The following is a 17015-nucleotide window of genomic DNA, read 5'->3' on the forward strand; positions in this document are numbered from 1 at the left end:
AGACGTGAAGGGAGAAAGGAGAGACACACAGACACACACACAGTAAAGCTGGGATCAGGAGGTGTGTGTTCACTGTGATTGAGGGCTCATATTGCCAGCAACATGGAACCTCAGTGAGCTTATTAGGAATAGCATAGGGGGAGGGGTTGCTAGTATCTGAAGATCTCCTGCTACAAACATCTAGAAGGAGGAAGCAGCAGTTCTAGTCTTCGAACACCCTGATCAATTATTCACAAACACTCGTACTCAAACCCTAAGGAAAGCTTTGCTGTCCCCCAAGCCTGGCACACAGGATGAAATGCATCCATGGGTTGGAGGCCTCAGGGTCCTTGGAATGGGTCAACAATGCACATACACTCAGGACTTTGGCTCACTCGGGGCTCCTCTGATACCTACATGGCTTGGCAGGATGAAGAGTTAAATTTAATGAGCTGACAACTGCTAAGCACCCAGAGCTAACCCAGTTCAGAAGTCGTAGGGACTCCAGAGAAAAGGTGTGGAAGGGTAGAGGGCGGCTTTCTCCCCCAGCTCCCTTTAGTAAACCAGGCAGAGTGCGGGCACATCAGCAGCCACAACCACCTAAGCCTCAGGACAGCAGGGGCCAAGGACTGCTCTCTGTGTGGACGGCCCTGTGTGGACGGTGCGGTTTGTATTTTGATGCTAACTCTGCTTCCTCAGGAGGGGCTGCCCTGGCGGAGTGGATCACTGCTCAGGTGATCTCAGGGGAAACTTCTCCCCATTGTAACAGGTCAAATAAAGATTAGAGCCTGTGATTGAGCAGAGGAAGGAAAAGGTGGGGCTGGGAGTTTTAGAGAGGGTAAAGGAGGAGGGGGAAGACAAGGAGATGGAGGAGAGAGAGGAGGACAAGGAAGAAGAGATGGAAGGAAGATGGAACAGAACCACGTGGTCTAGAGGAACCTCAAGTAGCAAGGGATTTCATGGCTGGGGAATAGAGTAGTGTAGTGGTAGATCTGCCTAATCTAGGTGTGCAGTTTATAAATATTATGTCTGAGTTGTGTGTTCTTTGTACTTATTTGGGCTTATTGGGATTGGAGATTTAGCTCAACAGTCCTAGGGCCACAATCTAGGAGAGAGGCCTATCCCTAGCATCGTCCTACAGGGTTCTGTTCTGTTCCCAACAGCTGAACTTCAAGGCCAAGCTATTTCAACTAAAACTGGGCCATTGCTTAACTGTAAGTTTAGGCTACAAAAGGACATCAGGACTTATTGCTAGAAATGATTCCAAATTAGATACATAAGGAGTGGACCTTGATTTTAGGAGTTAGCTCTTTTATCCTCTCCTTCCCTCTGTGTGTGTGTGTGTGTGTGTGTGTGTGTGTGTGTGTGTGTTAATGGGAATACTAACTCTGAGGTCCACAAATCAAAAGGATATATAAATAAAAGTCTTTTTAGTAGCATTGCTTTCCTGTGTAATTCCATATACCTTTATTTAAAAAGAATGTTTTAAAGTTCAACATTAACAACAAGTATTAGTGTGGTCTGGAGAGATGACTCAGCAGTTCAGAGCACCTGACTGCTTCTAGAGGTCCTGAGTTCAGCTCCTAGCATGGTGACTCACAACTATCTGTAATGGGACCTAATTCCTTCTTCTGGTGTGTCTGATGTTTGTCAGCTTCAACAGATGACTGGAGGGGCCCACAGCATAGTGAGAGTGAAGACACGTTTATGTAAAACCACAAGGTAACATGAAGTAACCCCAAAGGCTCCATTAACTGGGGGTGCCCACATGCTGGTATCACTGGGAAGCAGCTAGCTGCCCAGTCACAGAGCCACTTCCTCCAGCAGGAGGAGGCCTAGGAGAGCAGATGTCTAAGCTTTGAAACTCAGCACAGTCTGCCAGGGAACTGGGGTAGCTCACATGAGGCAGGTCAGGGATGGAACGTGGGGGATCTGGAAGACACCGGTGGTGGTTTGTATATGCTTAGCTCAGGGAGTGGCACTATTTGGAGGTGTGGCCTTGTTGGAGTAGGTGTGTCACTGTGGATATGGGCTTTAAGACCCTCATCCTAGCTGCCTGGAAGCCAGTCTTCTCCTAGCAGCCTTCAGATGAAATACAGAACTCTTAGCTCCTGCACCATGCCTCTTTGGATGCTGCCATGTTCCCGCCTTGATGATAATGGACTGAACCTCTGAACCGGTAAGCCAGCCCCAATTAAATGCTGTCCTTATAAGAGTTGCCCTGGTCGTGGTGTCTGCTCACAGCAGTAAATCCCTAAGTAAGACAATGCCCATGAAAGGCCTTGGCTCCTGGGAAGCACAGTGGCATGTGTTCACCTTCTCATAATACTGGATATTCTTGTCAGCCAAGCCCACGAGCAGCTGCCGGAAGTCGTGCCGCTTGTTGCTCTGCCACCTCTCCATATCAGCCTTCAGGTCAGCGTTGAAGCACTCCATCCTATCCTGGCACTTCTCCACATCTGCTGGCACCTGGAAGGAAAACATATCCTTGGCTCCAAAGTGTGACTGGGTTCTCCTCCACCACAAACACTGCTCTCAATTAGAATGTCAGAGGCTCCCTGGAAAGCAGGCCCTGTCCTGCCTCAAGAATCATCTGACCCAACCGAGCAGAGCAGACACACGGGGGAACCATTCCTTCGTGTCAGAGTAAGGCGGTGTGGAGCCCCTTTAGGATTTACTCAGCCATGCTGACAAACAGGTAGAGAGTTAACAGGCACACAACAGCCCTGGGCATTAGTGTCGTGTTGTGTCAGAACTAGAGGAGAAGGGGTTCCTGTTCTGGTCACATGAGCTAGTCCAATACTTATGATATCTGATAACGCCTTTCCTTATTCATCTGAGTGAATTGAGTAAGGAGTTTACCAGCCAGGTCCTCTGAACTCCCCATCACACATAAACGGGGCACCATTCTGCACTCTGGGTGGCAATTAACCACAGAGCTCAAGAACAAAGGAAAAAAAATCCCTGAAGGGTATTAAAGTTTTGAAGCATAATATAGCAAGTGGCTTCAGGTTTTTCTTATGGTTTAGAAAGGACGTATGTCCCTGGGTTTCATGACTGTCCCTTTGCTGTGGTAAGTTACATTCAGCCCACATGGCTAGGGAGGGTCTCCTGGTCATGCTGGTTCTCCAAAGCCAGGTTTTCTGTCATAGCTCAAGTGTTCCATGCCAGAGGCAAATGGTGCTTGAACCTTGAAAGTTTTAAGTCCCCAGACCACTGAGCCCAAACATCCCCAAGCTACAGGAGTTTGAGTCAGTATCTACCAACCAGAGCAATGTCAACACGGCGTGGACACAGGGCTGAGGGACTCGGCACCTTTCCTTGTGAAGTTGCCCAACTTATGGATGCCAGGACGGCTGACAGCTGGACACTCAGGCTTGCAGGTAGCTGACAGACACTGTGACTATTTCTTGCTTGTGGGTTTTTATGACGATTAACTGACAAGGAACACTTGGATTTCCTCCTTGTTTCAATACTCTTGTTCTGTGACTGAGGCAGGCATGTGTTCCTGTGTCTGACTGACATTGGGACGGCAATATCCAACGATAATGGATGAGTGCTGTCTATCTCAAGGTACAAAAGATTGGGGGATTGGGCCACCTGTTAAGGCCTTCAGGTGGCAAAAAATGTCTGAATGGAGGAAAAGCTACAGTGCCCACACAGGTTCCTCCATGTCGGATGTGGTGGTCTGTACGGCACCCAGGGTTCTTGCTGTTTGCTTATTTGTTCAGTGTTCAAACTCTGTTTTGTGTGTTGCAGTGCAGGGTGGTATCCTAAGTCCTCTTGAAATACATTACAAATATATATTCTTGAGTTCTTTTGTGGGCAGGACATATAGGGCATTTACATGCACTAACATATAAATCCCTACCTATTTCCTTCTCGGAGCAAGACCAGAAATTCATGTAAGATGCAGGCAGCTTTCAAATTCTAGTGTGGATCCATGGTAACACACGAATCAACGTAGCAGACTTGCATCCACCTGCTATTACAGCATACTGGATACAGACACATCTGCACCCCGAAAGACCAGGCAATCCCCAGAGCTCCTCTGTGACTCACTTCTCCACCCCCTCTGAGTCCCAGATGACTAGCACAGTATCATGTGAGGCAACTACATTTTTTAAAAAGCATAAACAAAGTGAAGGAGTGTTATCTCTGAGGTGTCTGGACTTTACATTTCCCAGGTCTGTTCCAGGAAGGAGAGGTCAGGTGACTAGTTCTGACATCAAACTATTGGCCCGGACATTGGTCTTTACCATTTTCTTTTTAATAACATTCCCTATTCCCATCCTTTCTGTGAATAGAAATACAACTTTGAGTCACAAACAAGTAAGAAACAGAATAACCAATAGATAGAAGCAGATTCTATCCTTCCATCTAAGGACAGGCAGCAGCCGCAGGGAGCCTGCAGCTTGGCCCACCCTCGCTGGGTGTTCTCCTGACCTTGGGACGCTCTTCCTTCCTTAGAGCCACAGCTTCCAGTTTGGCTTCGTACTCTGCTTGAACTTGGTCCCTCTTCTTCAATACACCCTGTGGGAGGTAGAGAGAAGCATGTAACAGTCTTCATCTCCAAGTCCTCCCCAAATCACAGTGCCCTGAACCATAACACCATACTCATAGCACACCAGCTCTGAGGACAGGAGGGAAGGAAGGAGAGCCAGCCCTGGAGGGTGGGGTTGCCAGGGAGTAACCCACCAGATGTTGACAGCAACAGTTTTGAAAAGGGCAAGTCAGGAAGATTGGCACCACTGTCACACTGCTGGGGGCCTCAGCTTTACCACGTTCAAAGACCTCAGGCAGACACTAAGCTTTATGCTTAAAATGCAGGGCTGTCTCTGGGTTCAGTGGAAAACTCTTAGCAAAGACAGTTCTTAATTATTATTATTAACATATAATTGACAAAAATCATACATATTTACTCTGCATAAACTGTTCCAAAATACATGCCTATTATGGTATGGCTAAATTGAGCTAATTAAGAGACATTACCTCATACTTATTTTTTTGTGGTGAAGGCATTTAAATCTCTCCTCAGCAAGTTTCATGAATACACTAATCAGCTCCCCTCACCATGCTATAGAATGATCATAAGAGAGTTCTTGAGAGTTCTGATCTGTTAGCGGACGCCTGGAGACTGATCTGCCCATTGTTTGCTCTCTATTCTGAGCCAGGTAAAGGATGCGGGAGACTCGGTCCCTATGCAACGGTTCAGTCTGAGAGAGATCCGGATATGGAAGAGGATGTGTGTAAGAGAGTTCTGAGTGATGCGTCTGAGCCCCTCGATTCATATTGCAAGCTCGCAAGGAGGAGGGGCAGATGGGCCCAGTGACATCCGGCCTGGGATAGACAGAGATGAGGAGAGCCAGGAGCTCAGGTGGCAGGCATAAGGTCACATTCACTCTTCTGTCCATGCTAGCAGGCAGCACCAGAGAGGGAACATCCCCTTGAGCCTGCACGCCAGCTTCCCTTTCCTCCCCTTGGCCTCAGCACTGCTATGCAGACCCTCAGTGCCAGGCAAAAAGCTTGCAGTTGAAGAAGCACAGCTCTGTAAGGAACATAGTGAGAGGCCTTTCTACCCACTGCCTCTGAAGCCACCGGTTATCAAGACAGGTCCTCCTAACACAGCATGGAGAGAGGGCAGGAAGGCCCCATGCCTGGGGCACTTGGTGTCCCTGCTGACACTCAGGAATGCTGGGTGACTGAACACCCGAGGGCCCTCAAGGCCCATCTTCTAAAGGAACTCATCACTGGGATGGCAACTGAAGTCTTCTCCTGAAGATTAGACCCTGCCATCATTCACCTCCCATTCACTTTCTCCTAAGTGCTCCACACACTGTCACCAACAGAGCTTTCTGTGGTGACAGAAACATGCTCTAACACAGCCATCACAAGCCCCATCTGCCTATCAAGTACCTGACATGTAGCTCATGTGACTGAGGAAATAGATGTGTGTGTGTGTGTGTGTGTGTGTGTGTGTGTGTGTGTGTATGCGTGCACACACACGAGTGCACAGATTCCCACCAAGACCAGAGTTGTCAATCCTGCTGGACCCTGACTCATAGACAGTTGCCACGTGACATGGATAAGAACCATAATTTGTGTCCTTTGCAAGAGCAGAAAGGGCTCTTAACCATTGAGCTATCTCTCCAGCCCTGAATTTTTATTTATTTCTTTAAATTTAAAGTTAAATAAGTCTTTTTATGGCCAGTGGGTACCACATTGGACTAGGTAAATCTATAAAGGAAAATAACAAAAACCATGGGTCATTTCTGATTTCACAAAGCATAGACTATAACCTAAAATACTGGTCTGGTACCAGGAATACTGACATCATCATTTCTACCCAAGAGAAATAAACACATGATGATAATGGCCATCTGTCTGTCTGTCTGTCTGTCTGTCTGTCTGTGTGTATACACACCCCCTTCACAGAATGCTGCACATCTTACTGGAAAAGACATCATTTTCAGTCTAGCACTCCAAGGAATGACGCTGCACAGACATGCACCCTGTTGGTGTGACAGGAATCTCAGAACCAGCGTTCTTGAGATGATGCCTCGGGACTGTCAGCCCAGTGTGTGGTTTTCTCTCCCGTTTCTTACGGTATCACTTGGCTGAGGATGCTGAGACTCCTGAAGGGGGGATGTGGGAGAAGATGCATCACTTGGGATGCTTACCATCGTCCATCTACTCATGCCATCCCACAAGGAGTGCAATAGGACCTCGGATGATAGCATGCCTCGCTTTCCACTTGGTCTGGGCTGCTCTTCTGTCTGAGCTTGTGCCACCCCAGCTCTCCTGGAGCGAGTGGGATGTTGTCTCCATGAGCAGGCTAGTGGGAGGACCTGGGCTTACATCCCATAAAAGACTCCCAACACCCTCGTGGAGGTGACGGACATAGAACCTACTGTCTAAATTAGGACACTTGGCATGGTGACAATATAGGACTTGTCTGAGGCCACACTGCTGGATGGTAGAACAGCAGCAACTCAGTTTCCACCATCTTCTGACTAAAGTTTCACAGTCTGACCATAACCCAACCATGCCAAAGATTGGGTATCTTCTCGAGGGACTGCTCTACACACTGCTGGCCATGTTAAAGATGGCTCCCCACTCCCATAACAGTCTCTGTGGGTACAGCTGGCCAAACCAGCTTATGACAGTTAGAAAGGGTTGACCCTATATAATGGGGTAAAAGCCAAAAGGCTCTATCTACAGAGTCCCCCTCCTGCCACCTGAGCCGCCTCTCTCCATGTCACTAGCTTTCCTCCCCTGCTTCTGCCTTTTGGGTATCCTGATTCATCAATTTAGAGGCAGAGAACAAACAAGACAGCTTTGCCTCGGTAGAGCTTCCATGCCAGAGCAAGGAGGGGCAGACAACAAACAAGAAAACAGTATTGGAGGCAGCGTGAAGTGTCACTATGTGTCACCAAATGTCACCAAATGTGAGAAGGCCTGGGGATTTGGGGACAGGGTGAATTTAATTCGAAACAGAATGAGCTTGCCTTGGATAGCATGTCCAGAAGTGGAGCACTTCAGCATGACTTTAACTGGCCCTAAAAATCTGGAACATCACTAGTGTGCTGTGAAGATGAAGAGAAGCTAATGACTCAGCCTAATGCTCACTTTTAACAAGAAAATGTTAAGGAAAACAATTTTTAAAAATGGAAAGAAATTATAAAATATTTAAGAAACCTATCAATAAATATATGGATTCTGATGGATTTGGGGGAAAGAACTATAAAAACTGTGTGAGACAATTTGAGTACTACTAAATATGTGACCATAGTTTAAGAAACTGGTTTTTTAAATCTTCTGTGTCTCCCTCTGCAAACCCCAGCAACCCTCCTGTTTCTGCTACCCTCGCCCCCATCCTCTTTGGACATGTTGGAAATTTTCTACAAAGAATCATCAAACAATACAAACATAATGCCTGTCATCCAAAACGCTTTCAATAAACCAACAGTTAGCAACAGGAGACTTAGAATTGTCAACTGTGTCAGGTTTGTGGCAAGCAGCCTTCTGCCTACCATGACAGAGCGACCCAGAGGAGTCACAGGCACATTCTGTGCTTTGACTTCCAACATCAACACTGGATTTTTTTCCAAGAAAATACCACAGTTGAGGGTATACAGCAGAGATCACACTACATGCCCCCAAGCTCAAGCCCATGCCTTCCAAGGGTGTGGCAGTGAGCTCACAAATGGTGGGAAGAGAGAGGTTTCCTCAAAGACTCCCTCTGGTCCATTCAAAGCTAGCACCAATAACTACCCTAGAAGCAAAGTCAGTGGGACCTGCTTAATCCTGCAGGCCACCCAGCACTTGCAGGAAACGATCTCATCCAGGCCTCCAGTAAACCCTCTCTCAATTTCCCTTTTCCTAGCAAACTCCAAAGCCTCTCACACAAATATAGAACACCAGAATGTTTGCCAAGCATGGTAGTGTACACTTTAATCCCTCACTTAGAAGGCAGAAGCAGGAGGATCTCTGAGAATTCAGGGCCAGCCTGGTCTGTACACAGAGTTCCTGGCCAGCCAGGGCTACACACAGAGATCTCGTCTCAAAATAAAAGATCAGAAAGCTTTTTTGAAAAGGACTCTCTTAGTAAAGAAGTAAAATGTGGAAATAGACTTTTTAGGCAGCATGAATAGTCAAGGGAACCAATGAAGACATGCATCACTGTCTGCAAATCTTATTTGAGTGCCTTGGACCTCAACAACTTTAGGTCAATGCGGTCTCTGCCATGGCCTCACACTGCGCATCCCTGAGCAGTCTCCTCCTTTACTAGCTGGCTTACCTCGCTGGCACTGGGCCAGAGCTCCAGCCTCAGAGGCTGCCAATCAACCCTTCCTCTTCCCCTTCCCAACCCCCACGACACTGTAGTAAATCCTCCTTCCTGCCCCACTAACCTGACTGCAGTATTTCGGGGATCAATGATTAAGAAACTCAGTACAGTGCTTCACACATGGGGTGAAGAAGAGAACAACCCACTACTTCCTTGCTGTGTCTCAGTTGCTCTGGCAACCTCATGCCTCACACTGCAGTCCATACTCTAATTAAGACACCAGATAAATCTTTGCTTAACAGCAATTTAAAATCCTGCTCTAACCACAAATGTATATTGAGTATTAACATATTTACCACATGCTAGAATAGGAAATCCCTACAACTGTGTACATATTGGATTCTGTCTGAGCAAGGTTGGGGAGCATCCTGATAAAGGCACAAGAGTCAAATCCACACAAACACCCAGGATTGGAAAAGTTACTTTTTGTTTACAAAAGCAAGCACTGTGAACCTTGTAAGCAAAGTGAAAACATTTTGGTTCATTTCCTAATTTCGGGAGGACTTACTTCGGCCGCACATTAGAAATTCTTCCTTTTCAAATAAAATAAAATAAAATAAAATAAAATAAAATAAAATAAAATAAAATAAAATAAAATAAGAAATTCTTCCTTTCATCTACCTATCTATATCTATAGTAAAAAAAGCAACAGGTTTGGAGCCAGAGTTTTGGTTTTTCAGCCTCTATTAAAAGAATTGCCAATTGTAGTTAGTACAGTATGCATCTGCTTGTAAGTGGGAGGATCAGAGCTGGGGCCATCCTTGGCAACCTGAAGGGGGTTGCTTGTAAGTGGGCTTTCAACACAGAGCCTCCCGAACTTTTGGAAGACAGATCCTTTCTCTGCCTGGTGCCCCCTGAAACTGCGTTCTCAGCCAGTCTCTGAGCCACCATGTGGGCATGAGAACCTTCCATCCTTGCAATCCCACCAACAATGGAGGAGTGTTCCTCTTTCTCCACATCCTCGCCAGCATCTGCTGTCACCTGAATTTTTGATCTTAGCCATTCTGACTGGTGTGAGGTGGAATCTCAGGGTTGTTTTGATTTGCATTTCCCTGATGATTAAGGATGTTGAACATTTTTTCAGGTGCTTCTCTGCCATTCGGTATTCCTCAGGTGAGAATTCTTTGTTCAGTTCTGAGCCCCATTTTTTAATGGGGTTATTTGACTTTCTGGAGTCCACCTTCTTGAGTTCTTTATATATATTGGATATTAGTCCCTTATCTGATTTAGGATAGGTGAAGATCCGTTCCCAATCTGTTGGTGGTTTTTTTGTCTTATTGATGGTATCTTTAGCCTTGCAGAAGCTTTGTAGTTTCATGAGGTCCCACTTGTCAATTCTCGATCTTACAGCACAAGCCATTACTGTTCTATTCAGGAATTTTTCCCCTGTGCCCATATCTTCAAGGCTTTTCCCCACTTTCTCCTCTATAAGTTTCAGTGTCTCTGGTTTTATGTGAAGTTCCTTGATCCACTTAGACTTGACCTTAGTACAAGGAGATAGGAATGGATCGATTCGCATTCTTCTACATGTTAACAACCAGTTGTGCCAGCACCATTTGTTGAAAATGCTGTCTTTCTTCCACTGGATGTTTTTAGCTCCCTTGTCGAAGATCAAGTGACCGTAGGTGTGTGGGTTCATTTCTGGGTCTTCAATTCTATTCCATTGGTCTATTTGTCTGTCACTATACCAGTACCATGCAGTTTTTATCACAATTGCTCTGTAGTAGAGCTTTAGGTCCGGCATGGTGATTCCACCAGAGGTTCTTTTATCCTTGAGAAGAGTTTTTGCTACCCTAGGTTTTTTGTTATTCCAGATGAATTTGCAGATTGCACTTTCTAATTCGTGGAAATCAGTCTGGCGGTTCCTCAGAAAATTGGACATAGTACTACCGGAGGATCCAGCAATACCTCTCCTGGGCATATATCCAGAAGATGTCTCAACTGGTAAAAAGGACACATGCTCCACTATGTTCATAGCAGCCCTATTTATAATAGCCAGAAGCTGGAAAGAACCCAGATGTCCCTCAACAGAGGAATGGATACAGAAATTATGGTACATTTACACAATGGAGTACTACTCAGCTATAAAAAAGAATGAATTTATGAAATTCCTAGCCAAATGGATGGACCTGGAGGGCATCATCTTGAGTGAAGTAACACAATCACAAAAGAACTCACACAATATGTATTCACTGATAAGTGGATATTAGCCCAAAACTTAGGATACCCAAGATATAAGATACAATTTGCTAAACGCATGAAACTCAAGAAGAATGAAGACCAAAGTGTGGACACTGTGCACCTTCTTAGAATTGGGAACAAAACACCCAGGGAAGGAGTTACAGAGACAAAGTTCGTAGCTGTGATGAAAGGATGGACCATTTAGAGACTGCCGTATCCAGGGATCCGTCCCATAATCAGCTTCTAAACGCTGACACCATTGCATACACTAGCAAGATTTTGCTGAAAGGACCCAAATATAGCTGTCTCTTGTGAGACGATGCCGGGGCCTAGCAAACACAGGAGTGGATGTTCACAGTCAGCTATTGGATGTATCACAGGGCTCCCAATGGAGAAGCTAGAGGAAGTACCCAAGGAGCTAAAGGGATCTGCAACCCTATTGTTGGAACAACATGATGTACTAACCAGAACCCCGGAGCTCTTGTCTCTAGCTGCATATGTATCGAAAGATGGCCTAGTCGGCCATCACTGGAAAGAGAGGGCCATTGGACTTGCAAACTTTATATGCCCCAATATAGGGGAATGCCAGGGCCAAAAGAATGGGAATGGGTGGGTAGGGAAGGAGGGGGGGTATGGGGGACTTTTGGGAAAGCATTGGAAATGTAATTGAGGAAAATATGTAATAAAAATATTAAAAAAAAGAAAAGTCCAAAAAAAAAAAAGAGAGAACCTTCCATCCTTAGGCTGTATTCAGATCGGTGTGCTCTCACTTGCCACTGAGCCAAAGCTTTTTTTGCTCTTATGCCTTTCATACATGACCTCATTCTCCCTTATGTTATCTCTTCCTCAATTTCCCTCCCTTGGTTTTCCTGTTCTCTAAATTAGGAATCCTCAGGAACCTTGAGATAAAACATATAACGTCTCCACCCAAACAGTTTTACATGTTTGCAGTTGTATCTCACCATCAAACACCTTCCTTTTTTGGTCTTACTTTCTAAGATTTCCTCAAACTGCACTTTCCAATCATATACCTTTAAACTAAGTTTTTAGGCATATGGGTGCTTTTCCCACTTATGTCTGTGCAGCATGTAAGGCCAGTAGGCTGAGGAGGCTAGAAAAGGATTCTGGGGACAGGACCTACAACAATTGTGAGCCACCATGTAGGTGCTGGGAATTGAACCCAAGTCCTCTGGAAGGGCAGCCAGTGCTCTTAACCACTGAGACATCCCTCCAGCCCCAACAAATTGTGTTTTTATTCTCAAAGTTATCTGACCATCCTTCTCCACAGCGTCCACTCCTGTTTAGGAGCTATTTTATTTTCCCAGTATAAGAACACTGAGAACATTTCTTCTAACCTGTTCTTCCACTTAATTCACACCCTCTGTTCACCACATGTTCTATTTATATGACCTTGGTAATTAGTCTCCTCAACTACAAAGGGATGTATACCACATGCAAACAGGCAATAATCCACAGGCTCTTGATGAGTGTGCAAAAGCAAGCCAGCTTACCTTCATGGAGTCAGAGTACAGAATGTATTCCCTGAGCACAGGCAGAAACTCTTCTGTCATGTCATCTGTCAGCTCTTCCAAGGCTGTGGAGCAGTTCCCAATGCAGGCTGACACACCCTCCAGGGGCTCGGCCAGCTCACCTTCCAAGGCGCTCCACGTGGAATACACAGGCCCATACTCCCTCAGCTCTACCAGGTACTCTAGAGGAAGAGAGGAATTGGAATCTGGCAGGGGAGCACCCACTGGTGTGACTGACTCTGGGATCCACAGCCCAGACCTCCCTACATTAGGACACACAGCCTTGGCTTTTCTCTTTCCTGGACACACTCCCCTTTAAGTGTAATATATTCCTAACATTTTCTTAATACCTAAAAGCTAATATAAATTATTACTAACATACAAATCTGGGACTCTTGTTACTAGGAACTAAAATACCTTATGGGAGAAGATGGTTAAGAGCCAAATCCAACAAACTTCTTCAAAAATAATTACCCCCACTCATGATACTGCAAGTGAAATGCTCTGCAAAGCAATGAGGGAGCCCCTGGAACTTGAGTTATAGATGGTTGTGAGCCACAGTGCAGGTGCTAGGAACTGAATTCGAGTCCTCTTCAAGAGTAACAAGTATTCTTAACCTAAGTTATATCTCTAGTACTTGAGGGTGGGTTTTGTTTTTTAAAAAACGGAAAAAAAAATCAGTCACAATGGAAAAACAATGGAATTACGGGAACAAGCTGCTGAAAGAGATGTGGTCTCATAGAGGCAACTCGCTCCCTTGCTCAATGGTCCTATCAGTGGTTTCAGGGAATAAGAAAAAAAAAATTATTTCTTTACCCCTACAAGAGTAAACCCAGCCCTCCATTTGTCTCAGGGTTGCTGTCATTTGACAGAACATGGCCGCTGTTGTTTAACTGAACAGGCCTGTGTGATGTGCTTCAAGTTTCAGCATGGCTATTACATTGTTCAGGTGTCTGCCCACACCTGTGGAAGGGGACAAGGTTAAGTAAGAGACCATGACAGGAGGAGGCAGACAAGCAGTGGTGACAAGAACAGAGGAAAGGGTGTGAAACGATGTGGGGCAGGGAGGAGCAGATGCTAAGGTCAAAAGCTCACTGGGTCATAACCTTGGCAAGAGGTTGGGTTGGCACCACACTCTTCTTTTGAGCCAACTCTCAGCTACGTTTATTTCTGTAATCATCAGCCCCATGGATGAGGCATGGGAACAACAAACACCACGCTGACTGCAAGACAAAGGACTGAGTGCAAAGTGACAAGGGCTGAGTGCAAAACACATTCCAGGCACCACCAGACCCTCCCCTCTTTGTATCTGGTTTTTAAGCAGAATAAGGCCAGGTTCTGTCACTGCAGAATGTCTGCAGGTTGCTTCAGCACAGCAAAATGAACGCCATTCCTGCCATTCTGGGCACCACCAATCTCAACAAAGAGCTCACCTATTTCTTCTTTGATGATCCGCTGGGCTATCCGATCGATGGTTCCCAGTTTGAGTGCAAAAGTATCTAAATAGTCACTGATGGCCGCAAACTCCAGAGGCCGACTCCTCAGCTTATAGCCTCCGGTGACGTGCTTGACTGACTCACCCACTCTGCTCAGCAATGCTATCCCTTGCTTCTTGTAGGCATTCAGGTCCTGCAGACAACAACACAACCTCAGTCAGACAGCCAGGGCTAAGGGAACCAGCTTCTGAAGTCAGTGTCTCATTGGAAATGAAGAACTAGAAAGCAGGAGCTGTTAGGGCCAGGTACACATCGTGGCCCCACTGTGGGAACTCTCTTCCTGTGGAGGCCAAACAAACATCTGCCTACCCATATAGGGCAACCCAAAATACAAATCTAAAGTCCAAATTGAGGAGCCATGCCACAAGAAAGTCTCACCCTAGCCTGGATGATGATTTCCCCAAAGCTGCAAAGATGGAATCTCTCCTCAGCTAATGTCCAGAGTCTATATACACTAGTATCTCCCAAGGCCAGAAGGCCACACGCAATTAGGAAGAATTATATACAACTATCTGTGAAGTAAAAGGGGGAGTGGCTGAGATGAAGTGAGGGTCCAACAAAGCCCCGTCTAGCACACATGCCCATCCTCCTACGATGGAGGATCAGTAGCCACCAGGCCCCACTCTTAAAAAAGTCACAGCTACTGTGACAAGACGGTGGCTTGAAGGAGAGCATTCTACAGTAGACTGCTCCAGACTCACATCCACAAGCTCATGGCCAGATTCCCTGTCAACATGGCTGGGCCCCAGACCTTCCAGTCCAGTGGCTCTCAACCTATGGGTTATGACCTCTCGGAGGTGTGTTAGATGACCTCTAGACAGGGGCCCTGCATATCAGGTATTTACATAATGAGTCATAACAGCAGCAAAATTACTGTTATGAAGTAGCAGCCAAAGTAGTTTTTGATTGGGGGCGGGGGAGGCCTGTATTAAAGGGTCCCAGCACTAGAAAGGTTGAGAACCGCTCCTCGAGTCAAATATTCCCCCAACTTTAAATGCAACAACATTCTTCCTAACACAATTTTTAAAAACCTCTGACAGATCCTGTACTGTCTTTAGGACAAAATTAAATGCCCGAGGGTCATTTCATTCCTCACTCAAACCCAACTAGAGCCACAGAAGGAGGGTGGAGGGGCAGGAGCTGAGAAGCCACAGAAGCACTGCTAGAAAACTCACTGCAGGGACTGACACCGCAGACACATTTGAAATCAGAATTTCCTGTGGGTAAGGGCAAAAAATGGGAAATGGGTTGGGCCTTTAAACCTCTTGTGTCTGAATTTTAAAAGATAAAGCACCCAGCATGGTGGCTCACACCTTTGGTTCCAGCACTGAGGTGTAGAGGGAACCTTTGCTCTATGTGTGGAAGCATCCACCTGTCAATACAAAAGCCTATGGCCTACTAGATTAGGCAGGAAACAGGGAGCTTCGAGCTCCAGTACACAGAGAGGATTTCTGGGAATAAAATCAGACATGAAAAGATTTGCCCCAGACATAGAAGACAGCCACGGGAAACTGAAGACCAGGTAACCAGCCACATGGCATGGCTTAGAATAGAGTAAATAAGCAATTAAGCTAAGAGTTAGTCGGGGAACAAGCAAAGCTTTGGCTTAGGTATTTATTCATGAAATATGTCTCAGAGTCACCATTTCTGGGAACAAAGTGGACGGGTGGAAAACCACGAGGTTACAATTGGCATTAACTACACTCAGGAGGTAGAGGTAGTGAATCTCTGTGAGTTCAAGGCTAGCCTGGTCTATACAGTAAGACTCTGTGCCTCAAGCTAACCCACCAAACAAACAAGCAAATAGCTCTTAGGGCTGAGCTGGTGGTGCATAGGGATCATTACAGCCGTGGGGGCTTGAGAAATAAGGACCGGGCACTCAAGCTAGCGTGGGCTACAGAGTGAGGCCTGTCATCACCACTGCTCTGCTGCTGTGAGGAGACACCAGGACCAAAGCAACTCTTACAAAAGAAGGCATTCAACTGGGGCTTGCTTGCAGTTTCTGAGGTATAGACCAGTATTGTCATAGTAGGGAGCACAGTGACATGCATGGTGCTGAAGAAGCAGCCAAGAGCTACATCCTGATCCACTGGAAAAGACAGACAGACAGACAGACAAAAAGATCCTGATAATGATCCACTGGTGGGTGTTGGGAAACAAACATACTGACAGACACTGGGCCTGGTATGGGCTTTTGAAATGTCAAAGCCCACATGAAACACTTCCTCCAACAAGGCCACACCTCCCAATCCTTTTCAAATAGTGCCATTTTCTGATGACTAAGCATTCAAATGTATGAACGTATTGGGGAGGGGAGGCATTCTCTTATTCCAACCACCACAGACCCAATCTCAAAACAGCAACAATCAAAGTGTATACAGCCTGTCGGGGGAACAAGCCTCCTGCTCCCATCACTTCCCATGAGTCTCCCAGTACCACTGGCTTCTTCTTGGGGACATGTCTAGTTTGGGATGAGGGCAAGAGGGCCGCTGTCTTATAAATGCTGCACAGAAGTGCTTCATTTAAGATCTTGGCCTTAGTGCACACTATAAAGCACTTCCCTTCCCAACCTAGTGCCTGAATCTAGCAGCTGTGACTACCCAAGGGACCCTTGTCAAGATCAGGCCTGATGCTCTTCATAGGAGGAAGATCATCGGACCCTTACCTGAGACACTATCCGTTCCATCTTCTACCTCCTTGACATCTGTACGTAACTCTCCTTTGTAGTTGGAGTGAGCTTACATACAGCACAGAAGCTGATGGGGGAGGTTCATCCGCACAACTACAGGGAAGGCATGGCCTACACTGGGGTGAGACAGCTGTGAGGCTGTTTCAGTCACACATGCTCCTGTGAGTAACCCCTTCCCTAGGGGGCTGTAGATAAAACCCAACACCTTCACTATCTTAGCTCTGGAGGAATCATTATATTGTTCTGTCATAGGTCTCCTGTCTTGGGAAATAATAGATGTTTCTTGACATCTC

General features: G+C 46.1%; 1 protein-coding gene across 1 annotated transcript in view; it reads right to left on the bottom strand.

Annotated features, from left to right (window-relative positions):
• The window catches only part of Snx30 (sorting nexin family member 30), a 99423-nt gene that overhangs the window by 7964 nt on the left and 74444 nt on the right, over positions 1–17015 (bottom strand). The window contains exons 5-8 of the mRNA XM_021161448.2: positions 13971–14166; positions 12520–12719; positions 4426–4512; positions 2296–2448 (exon numbers count right to left, since the gene is read on the bottom strand). Of these exons, the coding sequence (XP_021017107.1) occupies positions 2296–2448; positions 4426–4512; positions 12520–12719; positions 13971–14166 (636 nt within the window). The remainder of the gene's footprint in view (positions 1–2295; positions 2449–4425; positions 4513–12519; positions 12720–13970; positions 14167–17015) is intronic.

The sequence above is a fragment of the Mus caroli genome, unplaced genomic scaffold (assembly GCF_978045245.1).
Source record: "Mus caroli unplaced genomic scaffold, Mus_caroli_1 scaffold_6, whole genome shotgun sequence".
In the NCBI taxonomy this organism is placed as follows: Eukaryota; Metazoa; Chordata; class Mammalia; order Rodentia; family Muridae; genus Mus; species Mus caroli.